Source organism: Bombus bifarius, unplaced genomic scaffold (genome assembly GCF_011952205.1).
Source record: "Bombus bifarius isolate JDL3187 unplaced genomic scaffold, Bbif_JDL3187 scf7180000008487, whole genome shotgun sequence".
Classification (NCBI taxonomy): Eukaryota; Metazoa; Arthropoda; class Insecta; order Hymenoptera; family Apidae; genus Bombus; species Bombus bifarius.
Window position 1 is genome coordinate 221,667 of NW_022884678.1, and position 17,631 is coordinate 239,297.

Genomic DNA, 17,631 nt, shown 5'->3' on the forward strand with positions numbered 1-17,631 from the left:
GGATTCGAAGGAAGTTAAAAACAGAGAGAGAAAAAGGAAGACTCGCGAGACAGCCTAGCTGTTGGTCCACGAGCCGAAACATCGTGGAAGAGCCACGACTCGACTGCATTGTTCACGGGACACAGGTTAATCGAATATTAATGACGGAACAGTACCAGCTAGCTGTAATAGAACGAACTGCAACGGCGATGCATTAAAATGTATATCATCGTACGGTGGCTCTTTACTTATCTGGATGTATCGTGTTTGAGTAACGGATCGCAGCTTGAAATATCTGAAATATCGCCTAGTTGCCACTACTGTTCCAACTATAAATCGATCGAAGCTACTTGACAAAAATTCGACGAGAATCCTTCGAAGATTTACTCCACGTAATAGATAGCGAATGTTTCTTTATTTTCGTAAACGTGAAACGGATCCGCGATAGTAAAATCGTTTATCGCGACAGAGGTTGGAAAACCGATAAACGACGAACAACGTGAAAATTGGTCGGAATGGAAGAACGTAAGAAAGTAATTAGGAGTTGCTGGGGTTAAATTTATTACGCGGCGTTAAGCGTCGAGCAGCCTCTTTGTCTTTGGGAAACGAGATTGTAATTTAATCTAACCCGACAGTCGTGGCCTATCGACGATAAATTCCGAGTTGCTCATAAAACCGAACGTGCTGTATCGACGATAAAACACCCACGTTAATACATTCGTGGAAAGGACGTTTCGCGGAAAGGACGAAACAATCATTGGAACTCGCGCATTAGTACCAGCTGTAAATCAATTCAAGATGGCGGAAATACGATGTAAACCGCTTGCAAATCGATTCAGCGATTTATACGCCTCCATTGTACGCGAAGCCGGGACAACCGGCGGATGTTTTTACATTCGACTATAAATTATCGGAAGAATCGCGCGTATATTCTGCAAATCGTCGATAAATTATTAATTTAAGCCTGGAACCTCGCGCGGCATGATCTATCGCCGATTTTTCCAACGTTGCTGGATCGTGCTTGTATCGTTTAACTCTTTGCTCGAGATCCCCGAACGATCGATCTTAGCAGGCGAAGAAATCTATCATTTGACCGGCTAAGACGAATGATATCGCTGAATAAAACGGGTCAAGTCCACGTTGCGATTTCGCGAGAAGTTATCGAGCGTCGATCGACGATAACGTCGATGGCATAGACACGTGAGTTTACGAAAGGCTAGCTTTTCATCGGCAAGTGGAACGGCCATTTCCACGATGCAACGGTAACGTTTGTCACGTCCGTTTCAGAATGAACCGCGCGAACGCGTTAACGAACCGCTGCTCGACGAAACGAGCACCGTGGAACGACGGCGCACCGGGCCTCTGACACAGATGCCATCGCTTGCGTGTCCTGCCTTGCACGAGAAAGCGAAAATTACTATGCCAACCGAGTGCGACGACTGAGTTTCTCGTAGTAATAAGCGTAATAGATATATCGTACATGCGGAGTTATAAAATTACTCGACCTAATGCAAATTACCATCGATTACGAACGATCGGAAATTTATAGCTCTCGATCCTTGGATATTACCCGATACATTTTCCACACGTTTGTAGCTGGCTAGGCCTTTTGATCGTTCTAGCCATCTCCAGCTTTATTACGATATCGTATCTGCCCCCAGGATCGTAGAAAATATCCTGCGAGCAGTTTGAAATAGACGTTGGCCAAAGAAATACGCATCTACATCGTGCCTTTAGCCATGCATTTGCGCTCCATGAACCAAATGTTAGACGTACATTAGACGAAGATTCTGTACGCGTTGATAGAGTTAGGCGAGAAGCTCGGAAGCGAGAAAATTTTTGTAAGAAAGAAAAATCGGATAACGTTTACGAGAAGATCTGTGTTGGTTGCAGGCTGGTTCTCCGTTGTGTCGAACAACAGTGGTACCGGAAGTGCCAGGGTGTACCGAAGAGTGGGAGCATTAGTTCGAGCCGGTGTCCCGGCGTTTTTGCTTGCCAAACCTCTGAGAGCTTACACGCTGACACACTCGAAAATGGGTAAGTTTTAATAACGTTTAATCCACTTGTACAGTTACTTTGTAAATGACACGTAATTGCACGGCACACCAGGAAACGTTTCGTTCGTTCGCTCGTTACGATCGTAACGTAGTTGAAGTAAAACTACGTACGAGCAGTGCTACAACGCGAATGCATGATAATATAACATAATGATAATGCGCGTTTGTAATAGTTGCTCGTTTATGATATTATAGAAGTTTTCAAATGCGATGATCACGCGTACAATTTCGCCAAGTTGCCGGCGAAAACGAACGCGTTAGCCGGCAGCCAGCGATCGCATATGCTATTCACGTGTTACGCCGTTTCCAATGAATCAGCTGTTTCGTTAATTACGACTTCCGTTGGTCGTATCGGCGCGGTAAAACACCAAAGCCTTTTTGTTCGAATCCAAATAGATGACCTTAACGCGATGTAGCGGTATCCAGGGAAGAAAAGTAACTGAGAAATTTATGAGGAAACAACTCGTTTATGAAGTCATTATCTTCCGTACTTTCGTTTGCTAAAAGGAAAACGAAAAGTGCGCGACGTAGAGAATTAATGGTAGTGTGTGTGTGTGTACTGGAAAGGTTTCGCTGTCGGATGATTATTTTAATGGTGAATAACGTTCCTACGTATGCAGCTTAGAAGGCAAACTAATAAAGCTTGTTGCATAGACAAGCTTATACCGTTTTCGATTAAGTTTTTACGCGCAAATTAATAGAAAATCGAAAAATCCTTAACACGGAGTATCCTGTAAACGCTGCTTTCGAACTACCGGTCCACCGTCTTTCGTCCGAAAGCGTATATATAAAAAAAGTAACATTTACCATGGAACGATTTAATATCGTGCCATTGACAGTGCTATAAGATACATATAATAATAAATAAATGCGTGATTCGTTCCGCGTTCCTATAACATCTCCCTCGCGTATCCAGTGGTCGGGTGATCGGCGTTTCCCCACAAGCAACGTTCGAGCAATCAAGATTCTAGCGTAAGAAATACAGTTCCGTAGAAGAATTGGAAAAACCCTCTTTGCACAAAACCTTCGGTAACCCTAAGGACTTAATACATTCGTCATAACGCTACGGCCATCCTCCAACACCGATACCATCGACAACACGGAACACGATCACGGACGGATCCGTGTGAGAAGCCCACGGTCTTGCTTCACGGGCTACGAGCGTGAAACCGTGTCGAAGTCAGGATTGTCCCTATCGAGTCTCTCGTCTAGGACGTGACAATGCATCGGGGTCCGGTGCGTGCACACAAACACGGCGCGTGCACTCACGCACGGTCCGCGCGAAGGATTATTCCCTTGGGTGCAGCGACTGGCCGTGACACGAATGTCAATGTGTCTGTTAATGCGAGTGGCCGGCGCGGTTGTTCGTGCGTTTAAACGTAGGCGAGGAGCACGTAACGTAATAGGCACGCGGCCCGGTGAAAGCCGCTGGGGTTCTTACGATACGCACGGCCCTCGTGCCATTATGCACCATAACGATTATGGTCGCGCCATATTCTATCGCCAGTTCTCTCCTGCTCGCCGACTCTCGCGATATTCCACGTTCAAACCGAGCGAAATCCCGCGAAACTCCCAGCCTCTTTTAACCCGAATCAATCCGCGCCCCTACACTTAGTTTACGAAGCAAGAGAGCGAGTGATTTCGTCGTGCGGAGGTCGCGGCTCGCTCGTCGTCCACACGAGCAATGATCTTTTTCTAAAGATTTGTCATCGGATTACGAATCGTCTATGAAAGGTAGCTGATGTACGACACGTTAAATCGGTGTTGTTGATCCTCGGACGCGAACGTATACGGAACGACGGGCGAGTCCGGTCTTAAAGATAACGCGTAAGGTACATCTCGCTATGGTATACTCGACGTTTTAGCAGAGAATGGTTAATCGGGTATAAAATTAGCGAGGAAAATTACTGGATGTTAGTGGACGAAAAAACGACAAATACGATAATAGTAATATTTGTTGAAAAAAGGGTGCACAAAATCGAGAAAATCGTAGGTCGCCGGGGTTCTGACGTTAATACTATTATTAGCTCGGTTGGTTAGCCTAGGAAGAGATTCATTAGACAGAGTACTGGAATAGACTGGATGGATAGAAGAGTAAGAAGCAAGGTGGAAGCTGGTTTGTTAATGATAGCGTGGGTAGAGGCAAGTTAGGTAATTGGAATAACGAAGTGGAAGCTACTTTGTTGTAAACTGCAAGTAAAGCTGTGTGTTAGAATTTCTAACACGACGACTTTCACAGTTATTAGAGAACACGATGTTCGTGATAAGATAGCGGTACGCGAAAGTACCGGGCCATAGAAATCTATCGTTACAGTTACTGGAAATTAATTAACCCTGTAAATATTTCTTCCGTTGCTCCAGCGATCTCTCGCGGAATTTACAAGTACGAGAAGAAACGATATTTCGTTGGAAATTTTTCGTTTGTCGGAGGAACAGATCGTCTAGGCTGCAAAGAAACCGTCGTAAACTGAACTCTAATAACGAGTTAAACTCGAGTCGTAGACTAAACTCTAAATAGATCATCATTATCACAGGCTTGGGACGTAATAACGATTCAGAGCAGAATGATAATTTCCGTTTCAGAGAACGGTAACCTGAGGGCTCACTATACAAAAACGACGGTACGCGCCGGCGAAGTTCTGCGACTGGCCGCGGTTTTCCAAGACACGCGGAGGGCACCGGTTTCCAGTGGTATTTCCGGTGTCGTTAGTGGTGTCCCGGAGGGCAAGAGTTCAAGGTCGTCGGAACGAGATCAGTACGCGCAGTGCCTGGATTCTCACGGCCACGAGTTGTTCGCGCCGCTTTCCGCCAGAGGAGAATTCTACGCGACTTGTCAAAGCGGAAGCCTCGACACCGGAAGCGACGCCGTGCTCTACAGGGTTCATCAGCTTGCCAGAAGGGATCTTCCCCTTAGGGTAAGCTCAAGCAAAATATTTTCTTGGAAAAAGTGGATAGCGAGTTTCGTTCGATCGTCGCGAGAATCGCAAAAGCTTGCGACGCATAATAACGATCGAGTTCGGAAATTTCCATCGATAGGTACGGCTGGTTGCCGGACCCTTGCCGATACCACTGCCACGAGATTACAGCGGCCTGATGCAGCTGGAAGGTGCAACGAGGGGTCCCATAGTATTAGGATGCGCGGTACCTCTAATGCCCGAGAGGCCTGTACCAAATTCCACGGTGCCCGAGCTACTCGAACTCGTTGCCACAGGGCCAACGGCGCCCCGAGTGAAAAGGGCGCGATTAGGCTGCCCTTCCGAAGCACGGTTGCTGGCGTCGCCAAAGATGCAACGGTTACTTTCGGCTTGCAGGTAAACATCCGCCTGGCAACGATCCAACTCGTTTCTTTGCTTTGTATCGTTCTTTCTCTCGTCTCTGTCGCGAATATCTTCGACGATTCATAGATGGTGAATTTTCGTTCAAAAATTCCAGAAGAGCACTCGACCAGAGAGCAACGGAACCACGCGTGGCGCCCCCGAAGCCGCCCTGCAGCGGCGGCCAATTAAAAGAACTGCATCTGAAGGAGATCAAATCCAAGCCAGAAGCGAAACCGATTCTTCAGAGTCTAAAGGAGGGGCTGGAGCACATTAAACGAACGACCATCAGGGATCGTAGCAACAGTCGAGCGAGTAGCAACAACCACCACAGCTTCCTCGACCGGATCTCGAGGATAGCTCAGGGTGGCAGAAGCAGGAATCCAGCCAAGAAATCGGCCTCGTTCACGTTCGCTGTTCGGCCGGAAATCGGCATGAGGTCCGAGAGATACGCCAGCCTCGAGTCAGAAACGAATCTACTGCAAGCATCCCCGTCCTCGAGACAGCAAGTTCAACGATCGGTTTCTACCAGCGTGTTGGAGGTTCAGACTCAACAGGACCTCGATCCTCCGTATTCCAAGGTCAGGGACAGTTTAACTCCATTACCATCAACGCCGCCATCGAAGACAGAGGAGATCTATGCGGAGATTTGCGAGCCTACGAACGTTAGTTCTCCGGAAGAGAAACCTCCTCCTCCTCCGCCTCCAGGAGGGAAGAACGGGACCAGAGAGAAAGACAGAGGTTACGTAAAGCTGGCGTTGCCTCAATCCGAAGTGTCCGATTTGAACGCCGGTGACGAGGAGGAAGGAATTTACAACACCGTCTGCTGATCGTGAACGATTCGAACGAGATATCGTGCGATCGAGAAAAATAAATCGTGTATGACGAGTGACTGAGAGACATTTACGGTTCGACGCGATGGAATGCAATTTCTGGCGTCGATGGTTCACGCTGCTCGAAATAATCGACCGTTCGCTCGTACCGAATCGAGAAAGGAATTGCTTAACGTAGAATTTTGATATCGAGAAGCGCTAAAGAGACACGAGGTAGGTACAAATATCGAGAAATAATAAAATACTTGTTTGATTCTGACGACATTCTAGGATATAACGAACGCGTATCGGTTCGTCGATCTATCTGTAATCTCTGGATCGATCTTAAAACTACTAAATCGAAAGTCACCGTCGAGTTTCCATTGCGTAAAAAATGAAACTAAAAGAGGAATAGTGGAGAGGAACATCCTGCTAATTATAATTTCCCTTCTGCGAGATAAACAACCTGTTCTTGAACCGAACGATCTTTCGAAAAGCTCGACTTGTAAACAGGATCAGAGTCTCCGATGCAGCCGGTAAAAATCGATCAACGATAGTCGCTAAACGACTAACAACAGGCGGCAGGCGCATCTCGAGATTTTCAGTCACAACGGAACGCATAAAATTCCAATTTCTACCGCGACCGATCGACCTAAATCGATCTCCAACGAGCCAAGCGAGCGACGTTCTAATTGTATCGAGCAGGTTGGATCGCGATTCGCGACGAATCGTTAGGATGGTCGCGCGGATTCGATCGCCAGGACTCGTCGACACATTCATTAACACACGGCGGACATTAACCATGGATACGCATCGAGCGCAGTCGTTGGTAGTCCATTGACGGGGATAACGTGCCACTTCCTGGGTCGGACCGGAGAACCGTTGGGGCAGAAACGCCGCTGCGGCGCACCAGCGGAATTTACAACGCCATTTGCCCAAGAAATTATCCTCCCGGCGTCTTTTTCTCCCCTTTTTCCGCGGCGAGAGAGCGGCGGCGTCCTCCACGGGGAACCGGACGGAAGATTTACAAGGCTGTTGACCGGGGAAAATGATCGCGTAATTGCGGTCCCACGTGTGCGCAGCGGATGTAGCGGGTCTCGTCGGGACGCCGTGCCACTTCCGGTACACCGAGGAATCTGTGCTGTGACCGATCGATATTATTAGAAGCGACCGATGACCCGTATTCCACGATCGACACGGTGTTTGCGCGCGCGTCACCGGTGAAATTCGATGATTTCGTCGGTCGTGATCTATGTTTCGATTCGAAAAGGACTGCGGTGGATGGAGCGAAAGATGACAAAGTTACGGAAGAAATAGTTCCTTCTTACTTGGATGCGTGCGGACGACTTGTCTCGCGACGTTTATATTTTAGCAACGAATCGTTTTGATGCTCGAAGAAGAGGAAAAGGAAGAGGGACGTTGCGAACATTTTTGTACAGTTGTTGGTAACGTTTCGGTGGTAACGACGATGGTTGCGACGAAGACCAGCGTTTTGTACATTTGTTGATACTTCGCGTACTAGTTGCGAGCGCTCACGAGAAACGATTTGTAATTTTCTTACTGTATAGTTATTATTTTAAAATACACTGATTTCCAGTTAACACGTGTGATGTTCTATTTTTAGTCGTAGAGAGTGAGATAATACCTGTTACCAATTATAACGGCATCCGAAACGTTCCGACTTCTCGCTATACGTACGAGTCAACTGATCAAATACTTTCACATCCGCGGTACACGGCCAAATCTATCGATTAATCGTTATACCGCAATTTTCCTTTGAAAATAAAGTTTTTCGTTGAAAGAAATAAATCACTCGTCGAGAACAGTCGTAACTGATTAGCTTTGAAAGTTGCACGTTAATTAGAGATAATGTTGAATAGATAATGTTGTAAAGGTACGTGGACTAGAAAAACCGTGAAAAATACGTAATAATAGCGTTACTGATGAAGAGAGTAATTTTTTACTATATCCGGTTTCAATTACGTATCATTAGCCTTTCGTTCCTATCATAATAGAGCATGTCTGTTGATTTATGGTACATCCAACCAGGATATATCATTTGCGCGTGACTCTTTTGCGACAGAAGCAAAACCATTTGTTACGCTTGGCAATAACGTTTCATCCGCACGATTTAATGTAATATAATTCGAGATCTGCTCGTAGAAAGGAAATTGAAAATTCTATTCCGACTAATATCTCTGAAAATCTATTCTCGTTGCACGTAGCAATCACGACGCGGCGCGTCGCCAATTATCGTCGGATAAAATCTTCGTGAGCCGTCCATTCGACAAAAATCCTACGGATCCTAACCCGCATCGGGTGCTCCATATCGTCGAAATTCCGAAAGTAGAGAACGTTAGCTCGAAAACGGGCAGAAAATCCAGTCCAGTCCGGCTCACCTCTTGCTCCCAACAATTTTCTTCGCGACGATCGTATCAAGCAACAAAATCGTCGAAGAATATGAACGAGTAGATTCCGCTGACAAACAGTTCTTCGGCGGATCGTGAAAGAGCCTGAACGTTCCAGGAAAAGAAAATTAGCAACGTCTTAGGAAGGTCTAGGACGTCGAAATCGGTCGGAGTAGCCGATGGGCGAGGATTCGTCTATTAACCCCATTATACAGAGTGATTGGTTGCCTGTTCGTGGAAGAACGACGAGGGGGAGTTTCGTGGGTTCGCACGACCGATCGTTGCTTTTAAACGTGTGGTTAGGCGAACGTAAAAAACGCTTCGAGGAAAGTAGAAAGCCGCGTATGCCAGGAATACGAACGAAAAAGTCCACGAGGAACAGGATCCTGTCACGCTCGAAAATCCCTGACAGGCATAATCTTCTCCCTTCCTGATGGTTTCTGAGTCTACGAACGCGGATTCTTCGCGGCGTTTCGCGTAAAACGGAATGTCCGAGTAAATAAGAGAAGAGCACGTTTTGGCAGTGCTGTTGACTTTTAATAAAACGACGCGTCATTTTAACGATGATGGTCGTTCGATAGACGTGTTTTTTGATATTTAAACGAGTAACGATATAATTGGTTTCGGTTGAATTTCGATTAGACGGATAAAAAGGACCTGCGAATTCAATTGCTCGTTAGTTTCGCTTCCGAACTGATATTATACCCGACGATTCAGAGTCGCGAAGATGTCTTGCGCGTGTTATTTATCGAGCTAGTGCGGATCTCCTTTAATCCATCGTTCTCGGTTAAAACTGGAAAGCAAAAGCGTTTCAGACGCACAATTCCCGCAGGGGAGCTCCTCTCTTCGTTCTATACAACGCGTTTTAACAAGAGTCCCGTTTCTCGAGAGCGCAATCTCTCGAATACAACTGTCGTCATTACATACGCTTTCATGCCGTGCGCGCAGCAGCCGGTTCACCCACGATCAAGAAAATTGAAAATGCAGAGATAAACACGCCGGCTGGCTCTGACTTTGAGGAATAATATAACGTGAAACGATCGTCAGCGGCTATAGGTCATTAATGTTTTACGAGCACGTAGAGCGCACAGCTGCGTCCGTTCAATTACAACTAACAGGGAGAGCCACGAATGCCCATCTCTCTCTCTCTCTCTCTTTCTCTCTCTGTCGATCGTCCTCTTTCTCCCTCTTTCTCTTTCTCTTTCTCTTTCAGATCGTTTCCACCGACCAGCGCAGCGATACGCGTTTATGTCCATTAATATTAACGGCTCGAAACAACGATAATAGCGAACAACTATAGGGATCCCGAGGTGTTTTCCTTGACCATGCCGACTGAACTCTACGGTGGTCTCTGAGTCTGCGTCCAATGAGATACGCGTTGTTGTCCAGCCTTTCGTTCCATCAATCGAACACTGCCAATGATTGGTAACCGATACTCGTATCGTGTTACTGAATTTTGGATAAATCATTAACCGGACAACGGTCACGTATAGTCTCCGTATAAACATTTATGCGATGTACCGTGAAACCTTCCCTTTGAGAATTCATTACGCGGCATGATTCGCGTAACGCGATCACCGTAGATTGTTTTCCTGCTACCGAACGAGATTCGTTTTACGTCGCGTACTACGGTGAAAAGAGGCCTTCGAGATGATCGCCATACACTTTTCGTCGATTCTTCGCATTTCGTCGTGGCATATTTTACAAACTCGTTCGGTTTTATACGGATAATCCGAGGATATTCTGCATTTTTTGATCAAACGAATCGAATTTATAAACGATATGCCTCGTTTCGAAGTTTCAATGCCGTGACCGTGCAAGTACCGACACTATGGTTTCTTAGTTTTCGATACTTTTGAAATGAAGATGTCTGTGTCGTTTAAGACAAGCGAACGGAGACGTAGCAGTGTTCGCATTACGCTATTCGAACGTTATTGCTACAGGAAATACTAATTATTACGTCAATTTTCCAGTCTTCAACCGTGACTTTAAAATCTTTATTTCATTTTCATCTTTAGCCGCTATCGCTCCGTAATCGATACTCAATTTCACGTTAGATCGATCTATCACTTCTAATCCGCGCGGTCCGTGCACTCGCTTCATCCGTTTCCCATTGCGAAACATATTTCTAATTACTTACGAGGGCAATCGATCGTTCAACGACCAGGCAGGATGAATAAAAGCGGAACGAACAATTCAATTGGCGCGGTACACGTGCGTCCACATTTCAGAATAGTTAATCAAAGAAGCGAGACAACAGGTACCGGACATGAGTACACGGATTTCTATAATTACCATTCGCTGCACATATCAGCCGGCGAACGCGAAACTCGGACAAACTGGCTACCGTTCGTCTTCGAACAGCTGCACGCTATCGTCGATTTGTTGTTTAGCGAAAAACATAATGACGGAAATCCAAAGTAGCATCTAATGGAAAATTAATCGAGACGCGCAAAACTATTCCCATTGTCCATCCTACCATGAGATCTACAAACTTCCTGTATTTTATTTCTACTTTTAGCCGGCTCTTTTCTTTATCGCTCGTTCCTCGAACAATCGAAAAAATAAGGAAAAATTGCACCAAAGAATCGATACGATTAACTCGAATCTCTCGGCTAACCTATGGATCTTCGAGTTGGCAAACTTTCCGCGAATCCGTCGAATTTCGTATTCCGGTTACCACGACACAAATACTTCGACACCCCAGCTGATTTTCCTACCTACTCTGGATTTCTTCGATCGATAGTATCCGATCTCGAGAAAAAATCGAGGAAATCGCGAGCAACGAGCGAACCTAAACTCGACTAGCCTTGGTAGAGGAGCCTCCTCCTCCTCGTTGCCTCGGTTCTGTGCAAACAGTGAATCGCAAGGACGCGATAGGCTGGTGGATCGATCGAGACAACGGAGCTATCGGGGTCCGGTAATCTTGGTCCACGGGTGCATATTTCAAGATCGGCATGCGTGAACGATCTCATGGCCGTCGGGTTGCCTTGCGGTCGTGTAACTCACCTTTACAACGTTAATGCGACGGCCACGGAGAGCAACCTATCATATTTCGCAGCCCTGCTCGCCTGATCGACGAGCCGTGTTTTAATATGCAAATTAAAATGCAAATAATCCGCCTACCCTTTCGCCCTGCAGCGTCCTCTCGGCGTTTCACCCTTGTTGAGCCTTCGTCTAAGCTCGGCTAGTTGTCATCCCTCACGGTAGAATAGTTTTCGGCCATCCATTCCGTGGATCCTCCGCGCGGTCTTCTTTCTTTTTCCGTGGTCTCCGCGCCAACAATTCTTCCGATGCTTTTAAATTACCTTTGCCAGGGAACACGAGCACGAACGAGGCGAAAATCGCTGTGAAATAAATTTTACAGTTTAGCGCGAAGCTGTTATTGATGTAAAAAAAGAGATAGAGAGAGAAGAAGAAAGAAAAGAAAAAACAGGAAAAATATCAAACTTTTATGTTTCGCTTGAGAGCCTTACGAGGAGAGAATATAATATCGAAAGTTGTATTTTATACTTATCGTTTGACGAGGATGATATTTCGAGATTACATCCAGCGATTAGATACGTACTTGACACTGTATTTACGATTAATTGTCAGGATCGCGTATATTACCGCGGGTCTTCAACGGGGTAAGTAAATTAATAGCAGCGGCGAAGAATAATGGCATAGAAATTAGAGTTGGTAGCACGTGATGGAGAGAAATGAAGCAGTCTAGATAAATGCGTGTCCAGAAACTAATAGTTTTAGTAGTCGATTTTTTAATTTACAAATTGATTGTTCCCAGTAAATAATATAAGATTTAACCGTAAGATAGATTCAAGATGATCGTTGTCTATAATTACGATCCATTAACACCGTTACTAATAAAATCCACTATTAGCGCTCCTTACCAAATCTATGTAATTAAGATACGCAGAGAAAGCATTAGGCTGCTCGTAAACAGAAGTCTCATCGTTAAAGTCTCGTTAGAACCCTATATTTTGTTACACGATCAGCCTACATAGGTCCCTAAAGTATTAACCATAGTAGTTAGTTTCCAAAGCATTATTCATTCGTACGCTCGATATTTCAAAGTCTAAATTCATGTAAAATACCACTGAACGGTGTAATAATTGAAGGCAAGTGCAGCGTTAATTAGACTTTATATTTCTTTATGACAAATGCAGCTTTCCAACGCAGGAAACTCTACTCTCCTTTTACTTATTTATCACGAGGAGGTGGCAATTCCAGAAACATTAGAAACTAACGCGTTATATCGTTTGTAAAAACGCTGTCTGGAGAAACAGTTGCCAAAATATATTCTGAACGATCGTTACTACTCGCCCATTCGTATAATTCGTTCGGATCTCTTCGTTACGAAGTCCGATAGGCGAAAAAATCGGCAAGGAAGACCGCGCGAATACGCGGCGATTTAGCAATTCGAAGCGTCGATCCCGCGAGGCCCATAAAATTCACTCCGCTGAATCTCCTTCTCAACCGATCCGTAAAACGCCGAGACGGTAGTAAAGTTTCCTTTGGTTACTTTCGACGCTCATCGACAGTCATTGATCGAGTTAAAGACGCCTCGTTGTATAGCGAACCGACGAAAGACAATATTATTACGGCTTTCTCCTGTCCTGCGTATTCAGGTTATATTTACCATGCAACCTAGACACGGTGATCGAACGTTCATCGATATCATTATCGACAAGTGGAACACTTTCTTTCGAACTTCTTTCGTAGATACGATCGCGCCTGAAACGGCGCAATAGGCAGCCTCGAACTGAACGAATGGCTGTGAAAAGACATCCTGATACCTTTCTCGTCGTTGCTTAAATAAACAAAGAATCGTAAGGAGGCAAGGAACAACATTGTTCGGGTGCCATTCCGTGAACTATAAGGGGTGAAACGTTCGACGTAGCGTTATCTGATTCGTGAGAGCGATTTGAAAGAGCTGAAAAGACTGAAAAGGTTTTTTGTACGCGAAGGGGAATTCTCTTTTGTATGCCTTTCTGGATGATCTCAGAGATTTTACCAACGAGATGTTTCTATCGATGACGTAGCTAAGAGTTACGTGGGATTTAGAATACGTACATAGGTCAACGAACTATAAGTATAGATATTTTCTAAAACGATCGATATCGACGCAAGATATCTGGAAAAAATTTCCATCGTGGTTTCGCGCTAGTCTCTACGAAAGGTACTCGAGACGAATAACAACGAACGATGGAACGTGCGTAGATTTAGACGCGTAGCATTTAATAAAATCGTCTGAAGCGAAAGTGTGTCACGTAGCACCCTTTTCAGTCCAAAATTTCCTACTTCCTTTTCTACTAAAAGGCATTAAATCGTTAAACAGTGTCGGAATTATGGAACACAAAGATCGAAAGTTTATCGCCACGGAGAACTAGCTAATTTACATATAGAGATGAAGGTACAATATGTCGAGGCGCTGTCCGAAGAAACGTCCACCGTAGAGATCTGTCGTGAGGATTAGAATTTCAATTCATGAATTTACATGCAACGTTATAAAGTGTTAAACCCCTGAACGATGCTTCTGTAAAACGTGGCAGACATACGGAATATGGAAATATCGAAGATTATACAGGAGGTATGGGATATCAAGGAACGAACGTTTACATGTGTTTAGAAGAAACGAAGCATGTAATACGATACAGGTACGTATGTACGCGGCAAGTTAAAAGAAATTATACGACAGATCGAACGTGTACTATCGGCTCAATCAAATTATTAATAGTCTCGCGCAACGTATAGGTGCACGTTATTGCGCGTCCATAGTTTCAAGCTTGCATCTCCTTAAAAAGCATCAAGTTGCAAGTTACTCTCTTAGGACAGCGAGATATCGCGAATAGAAGGTCGTTGAAAAGGTTACAGCGCGCGAAAGAAAACTGCAACTCGAACAAAACTCGAAACGATCTAGAGGCCTTAAGATGAAAACCGCGTGCAATTCCACCCCTGAGTACGCTTTATCTTTCTTCAGAGGCGATTCGAAAGGCCGCAGGCTGCCGGTTCGATTCATCGTTGGTGAAAAAAATCGCTGGCCGATTCGCAGATTGCGTCTCAAGGCGACTCTGGTCGGCACAATCGCGCTCGCTCGTATATAAGCCAAGATGAATCCCCGAGCCATCGTACGCGTAATGTCTTCATTGAAGCAGCCTCCTATCATAATCTCGCTATGATGGACGAGCGGTCTTTATGCGGGGACGCAGAATGGAACGAGATTAAACGAACAGTCATCAATAGCGTGAAAGGCGAAGCTCGTGGAAGGAACGCGAGGAAAAAAGGAGGGAATGGGTTGAAGGGGGTGACGAGACGACTCAATTAGTCGCGTCCTACCCGTACAATCTGTCACGATATACGCGAAACTCTTTTCTCCGAGTCGGCTATTGCGAGGATCGCGCGCCGCCGGCGAGAGAGCCGCCGCGATTTGCACCGGTGACAAATAACGCGTCGTCGAGTGATCGCGTCCGAACCGAGAGAGCGAGAACGGTATCGTTCGGGCAAATCTCACGACCGATTTCCACTTTGTATAACAATGATAAGTTTCCTTCGTTTCCTCTCTTATCCTATTATCCTAATTCAGCCACGTTATTTCTCATGGACGGATAAATCGTACGCGTGAAACATCCTTGCGGATGTATCTTTGATAAAATTCAAATGCTATAAAACCACAAAGTCTTGCGTCTTTCTTCGAACAGCGTGTAAGAGAAAAATAAAACGTTCGAATGGTGGACTGACGGATTCGCGGAAAGCCTTTCGTAGCAAAAAGTGTTAATTACGGTTAACAGGCTTCAGTCTGTTTCAGCCGGGCAATATCGCTATATTAATTCGTTCGCGCGCAAAACTTAATTCGTTGCGCTCCCTTCTGCTCGTGCACCACGTATGTAATTAAATTCCTGCCGATGGAACGGTGGATGTGCAACAGCGACAGAGGCTCGATCGGACGACACCCCGTCGTATACGACGTCGTTCAATGCATAGCAAGTAGCGCTAGAAAATCAGTTGCCGGTAACTCGGAACGTTCTGTCTACGAACGAATTGAACGACTCTACTTCACTCTACTATCCTAGCAGCGTTACGCTGCTAATCCACCCTGTATACAGTGGGGCACGAAAGCATTGGTACGTCCGTGATCGAGCCTTTTGTAATTCATCGTCGTAACAAACTCTTTGTAGTCTGGATAAACGGCGCTGGAAATTCCGAGTATAGAATCTCACGTTTATTCTGTGATATGTGTAGATTAAATCGTTGTTAAGCGTTTAAATCCCTTCTTAGAATTTTTGTCAAAGTTTCTGATTGTAGTACACGAGTAGATGAAATCGGAGAAATTTGTTACGTCGATGTTAACCGACAAGTTGTTAAAAGCGACGAAGATTTAGTTTTTGAAAAGGTACGAAAGCTGCGAAAGGTTTTAATTGAAAAATATGTACACGAAGCTCGACGTTAACCTATTCGTTATACGATACGAGCTTCGAATGTCCGACTAATGACACGAGCACACGTTTACCTCGCTGTACACGCTATCTACTATTACATCGTTAGTTAATTGGACTAACAATGAATCATTTACCTAGTAAGGCGGATAATTGGTAATTTACTGGATTTACATTTGTACGTCTAGAATATTCTGATTGCGTTTCAACATTCGCAAACGAATTGCATTTATTCATACGGTTAATTAACAACTCACATAAATTTTCGTTTAACTCCATAGCAGTGACTATAGGCTATTAAAATTTGCATACATTTTCCAATTCATCACGAGTTCTTACGAATGATTTACGAGACGTCTTTACGCGAAACGGTTGTTTAGTCGAAGATGTGGCACGAAACCTTTCCTATCCGTGCCTTTCTTCAAATGTACCTCGTGCCTAATCGCAAATTTTTACCATATCGTCCGAAATATCGATCGGTGCAAGAGAATCGTCGCCGAAACGTCGAAGCTCGCTTTGTCCTACCATCTTCGGATTCGGCTGAACATGGATGAAACCTTCGACGAGCGCTGGCCATCGTGAAAGGGGCAAAAGTCCGTATCGCACGGTGAAAATTAAAATTTCTATAGAGTTTTACGTAACAGTATCGGTCGTCTTACTCTCTCCTGCGGCACAGTAGTCCAGCTATGGTTTGTCGATAACGCAACTGCATGCAGTTGCATTATTGCGAGGCAAAGATGGGAGAGGTTCGTTGGGGTGGCGTGGAGGGGCAGCGAAGAAGGTGGCCAAGCCAGAGAGAAAAGAAGAAGGAGAAGAAAGACAAGGTGGAGGAGGCGGAGGAGGAGGAGGAGGAGGAGGGCACGTTGGCGTCGCCTGGAATGCCCGCGGACCACGAACGGTGCCGGTACGACGGGTTTACCTTTTACAGCCTACCTACCGGTCGTTTCACTGCGACTGCACCTTCCACGTCTGCGTTACCACTCTTTTTCGCCGTCGAATTTCACCTGGCCGGATAAAGAACGCGGATAGTTACGCGGCTTCTCTCTGACCTCTGCGTTTCTTTCGGTTTTGTCCATGACTACCCTCACTTTTTCCTTCTCTTTCTTTTCTTCGTTTTTCTCTCTTTTTTTTTTAATTACAAACAGTAGGTACGTGGAGAATGTTCGAGAGAAGAAGTTGTATCCAGCGTTGTATCTAGATTCCTTTGTACATTTTTTATAAGCAACTACGACACGAAACGTTCATTTTTACGATCGCTAACGAGCTTCCTGATCGACGCTTTCAACGCGTATTGGATATTAAAAGAGCGCTGTACGTTGCACGCACGACGTTGCACGAACTTGAAAAAGATTCGAATCTTCAAAACGTTGTCCCAGGTGTATAAATTGTATACAGATGTCACATTATCTTCTCTCGAAGGAGGAAAGGTGCTATTATTTCGCACTGTTCTCGGTTTACATCGGTGGCTTAATTATTAACACTCCGGCTGGAATTAATTAACCTAGCTCGACGCGTTTCGAGAGAATGGCGGAGAAGGACGGAAAGACGGGCGAACGAGGATGAGGTAACTGCAAGTATCATCGCGTAGATGTCACAATTTCCACGATAATGTTTATTCATGATCACGA

The 17,631-nt window shown here is 45.2% G+C and overlaps 1 protein-coding gene across 3 annotated transcripts in view; it reads left to right on the forward strand.

Annotated features, from left to right (window-relative positions):
• Positions 1-7,765, forward strand: part of LOC117213033 — a 46,224-nt gene extending 38,459 nt beyond the window's left edge. For 2 of the 3 annotated variants that reach the window (XM_033458242.1, XM_033458241.1), the window contains exons 3-6: positions 1,873-2,016; positions 4,620-4,951; positions 5,073-5,347; positions 5,469-7,765. In XM_033458242.1, coding sequence (XP_033314133.1) covers positions 1,873-2,016; positions 4,620-4,951; positions 5,073-5,347; positions 5,469-6,180 — 1,463 coding nt within the window. In that variant the 3' untranslated portion in view covers positions 6,181-7,765. The remainder of the gene's footprint in view (positions 1-1,872; positions 2,017-4,619; positions 4,952-5,072; positions 5,348-5,468) is intronic. The other variant, XR_004488579.1, reaches the window with a different exon arrangement.
• Positions 7,766-17,631: the final 9,866 nt, after the last annotated feature.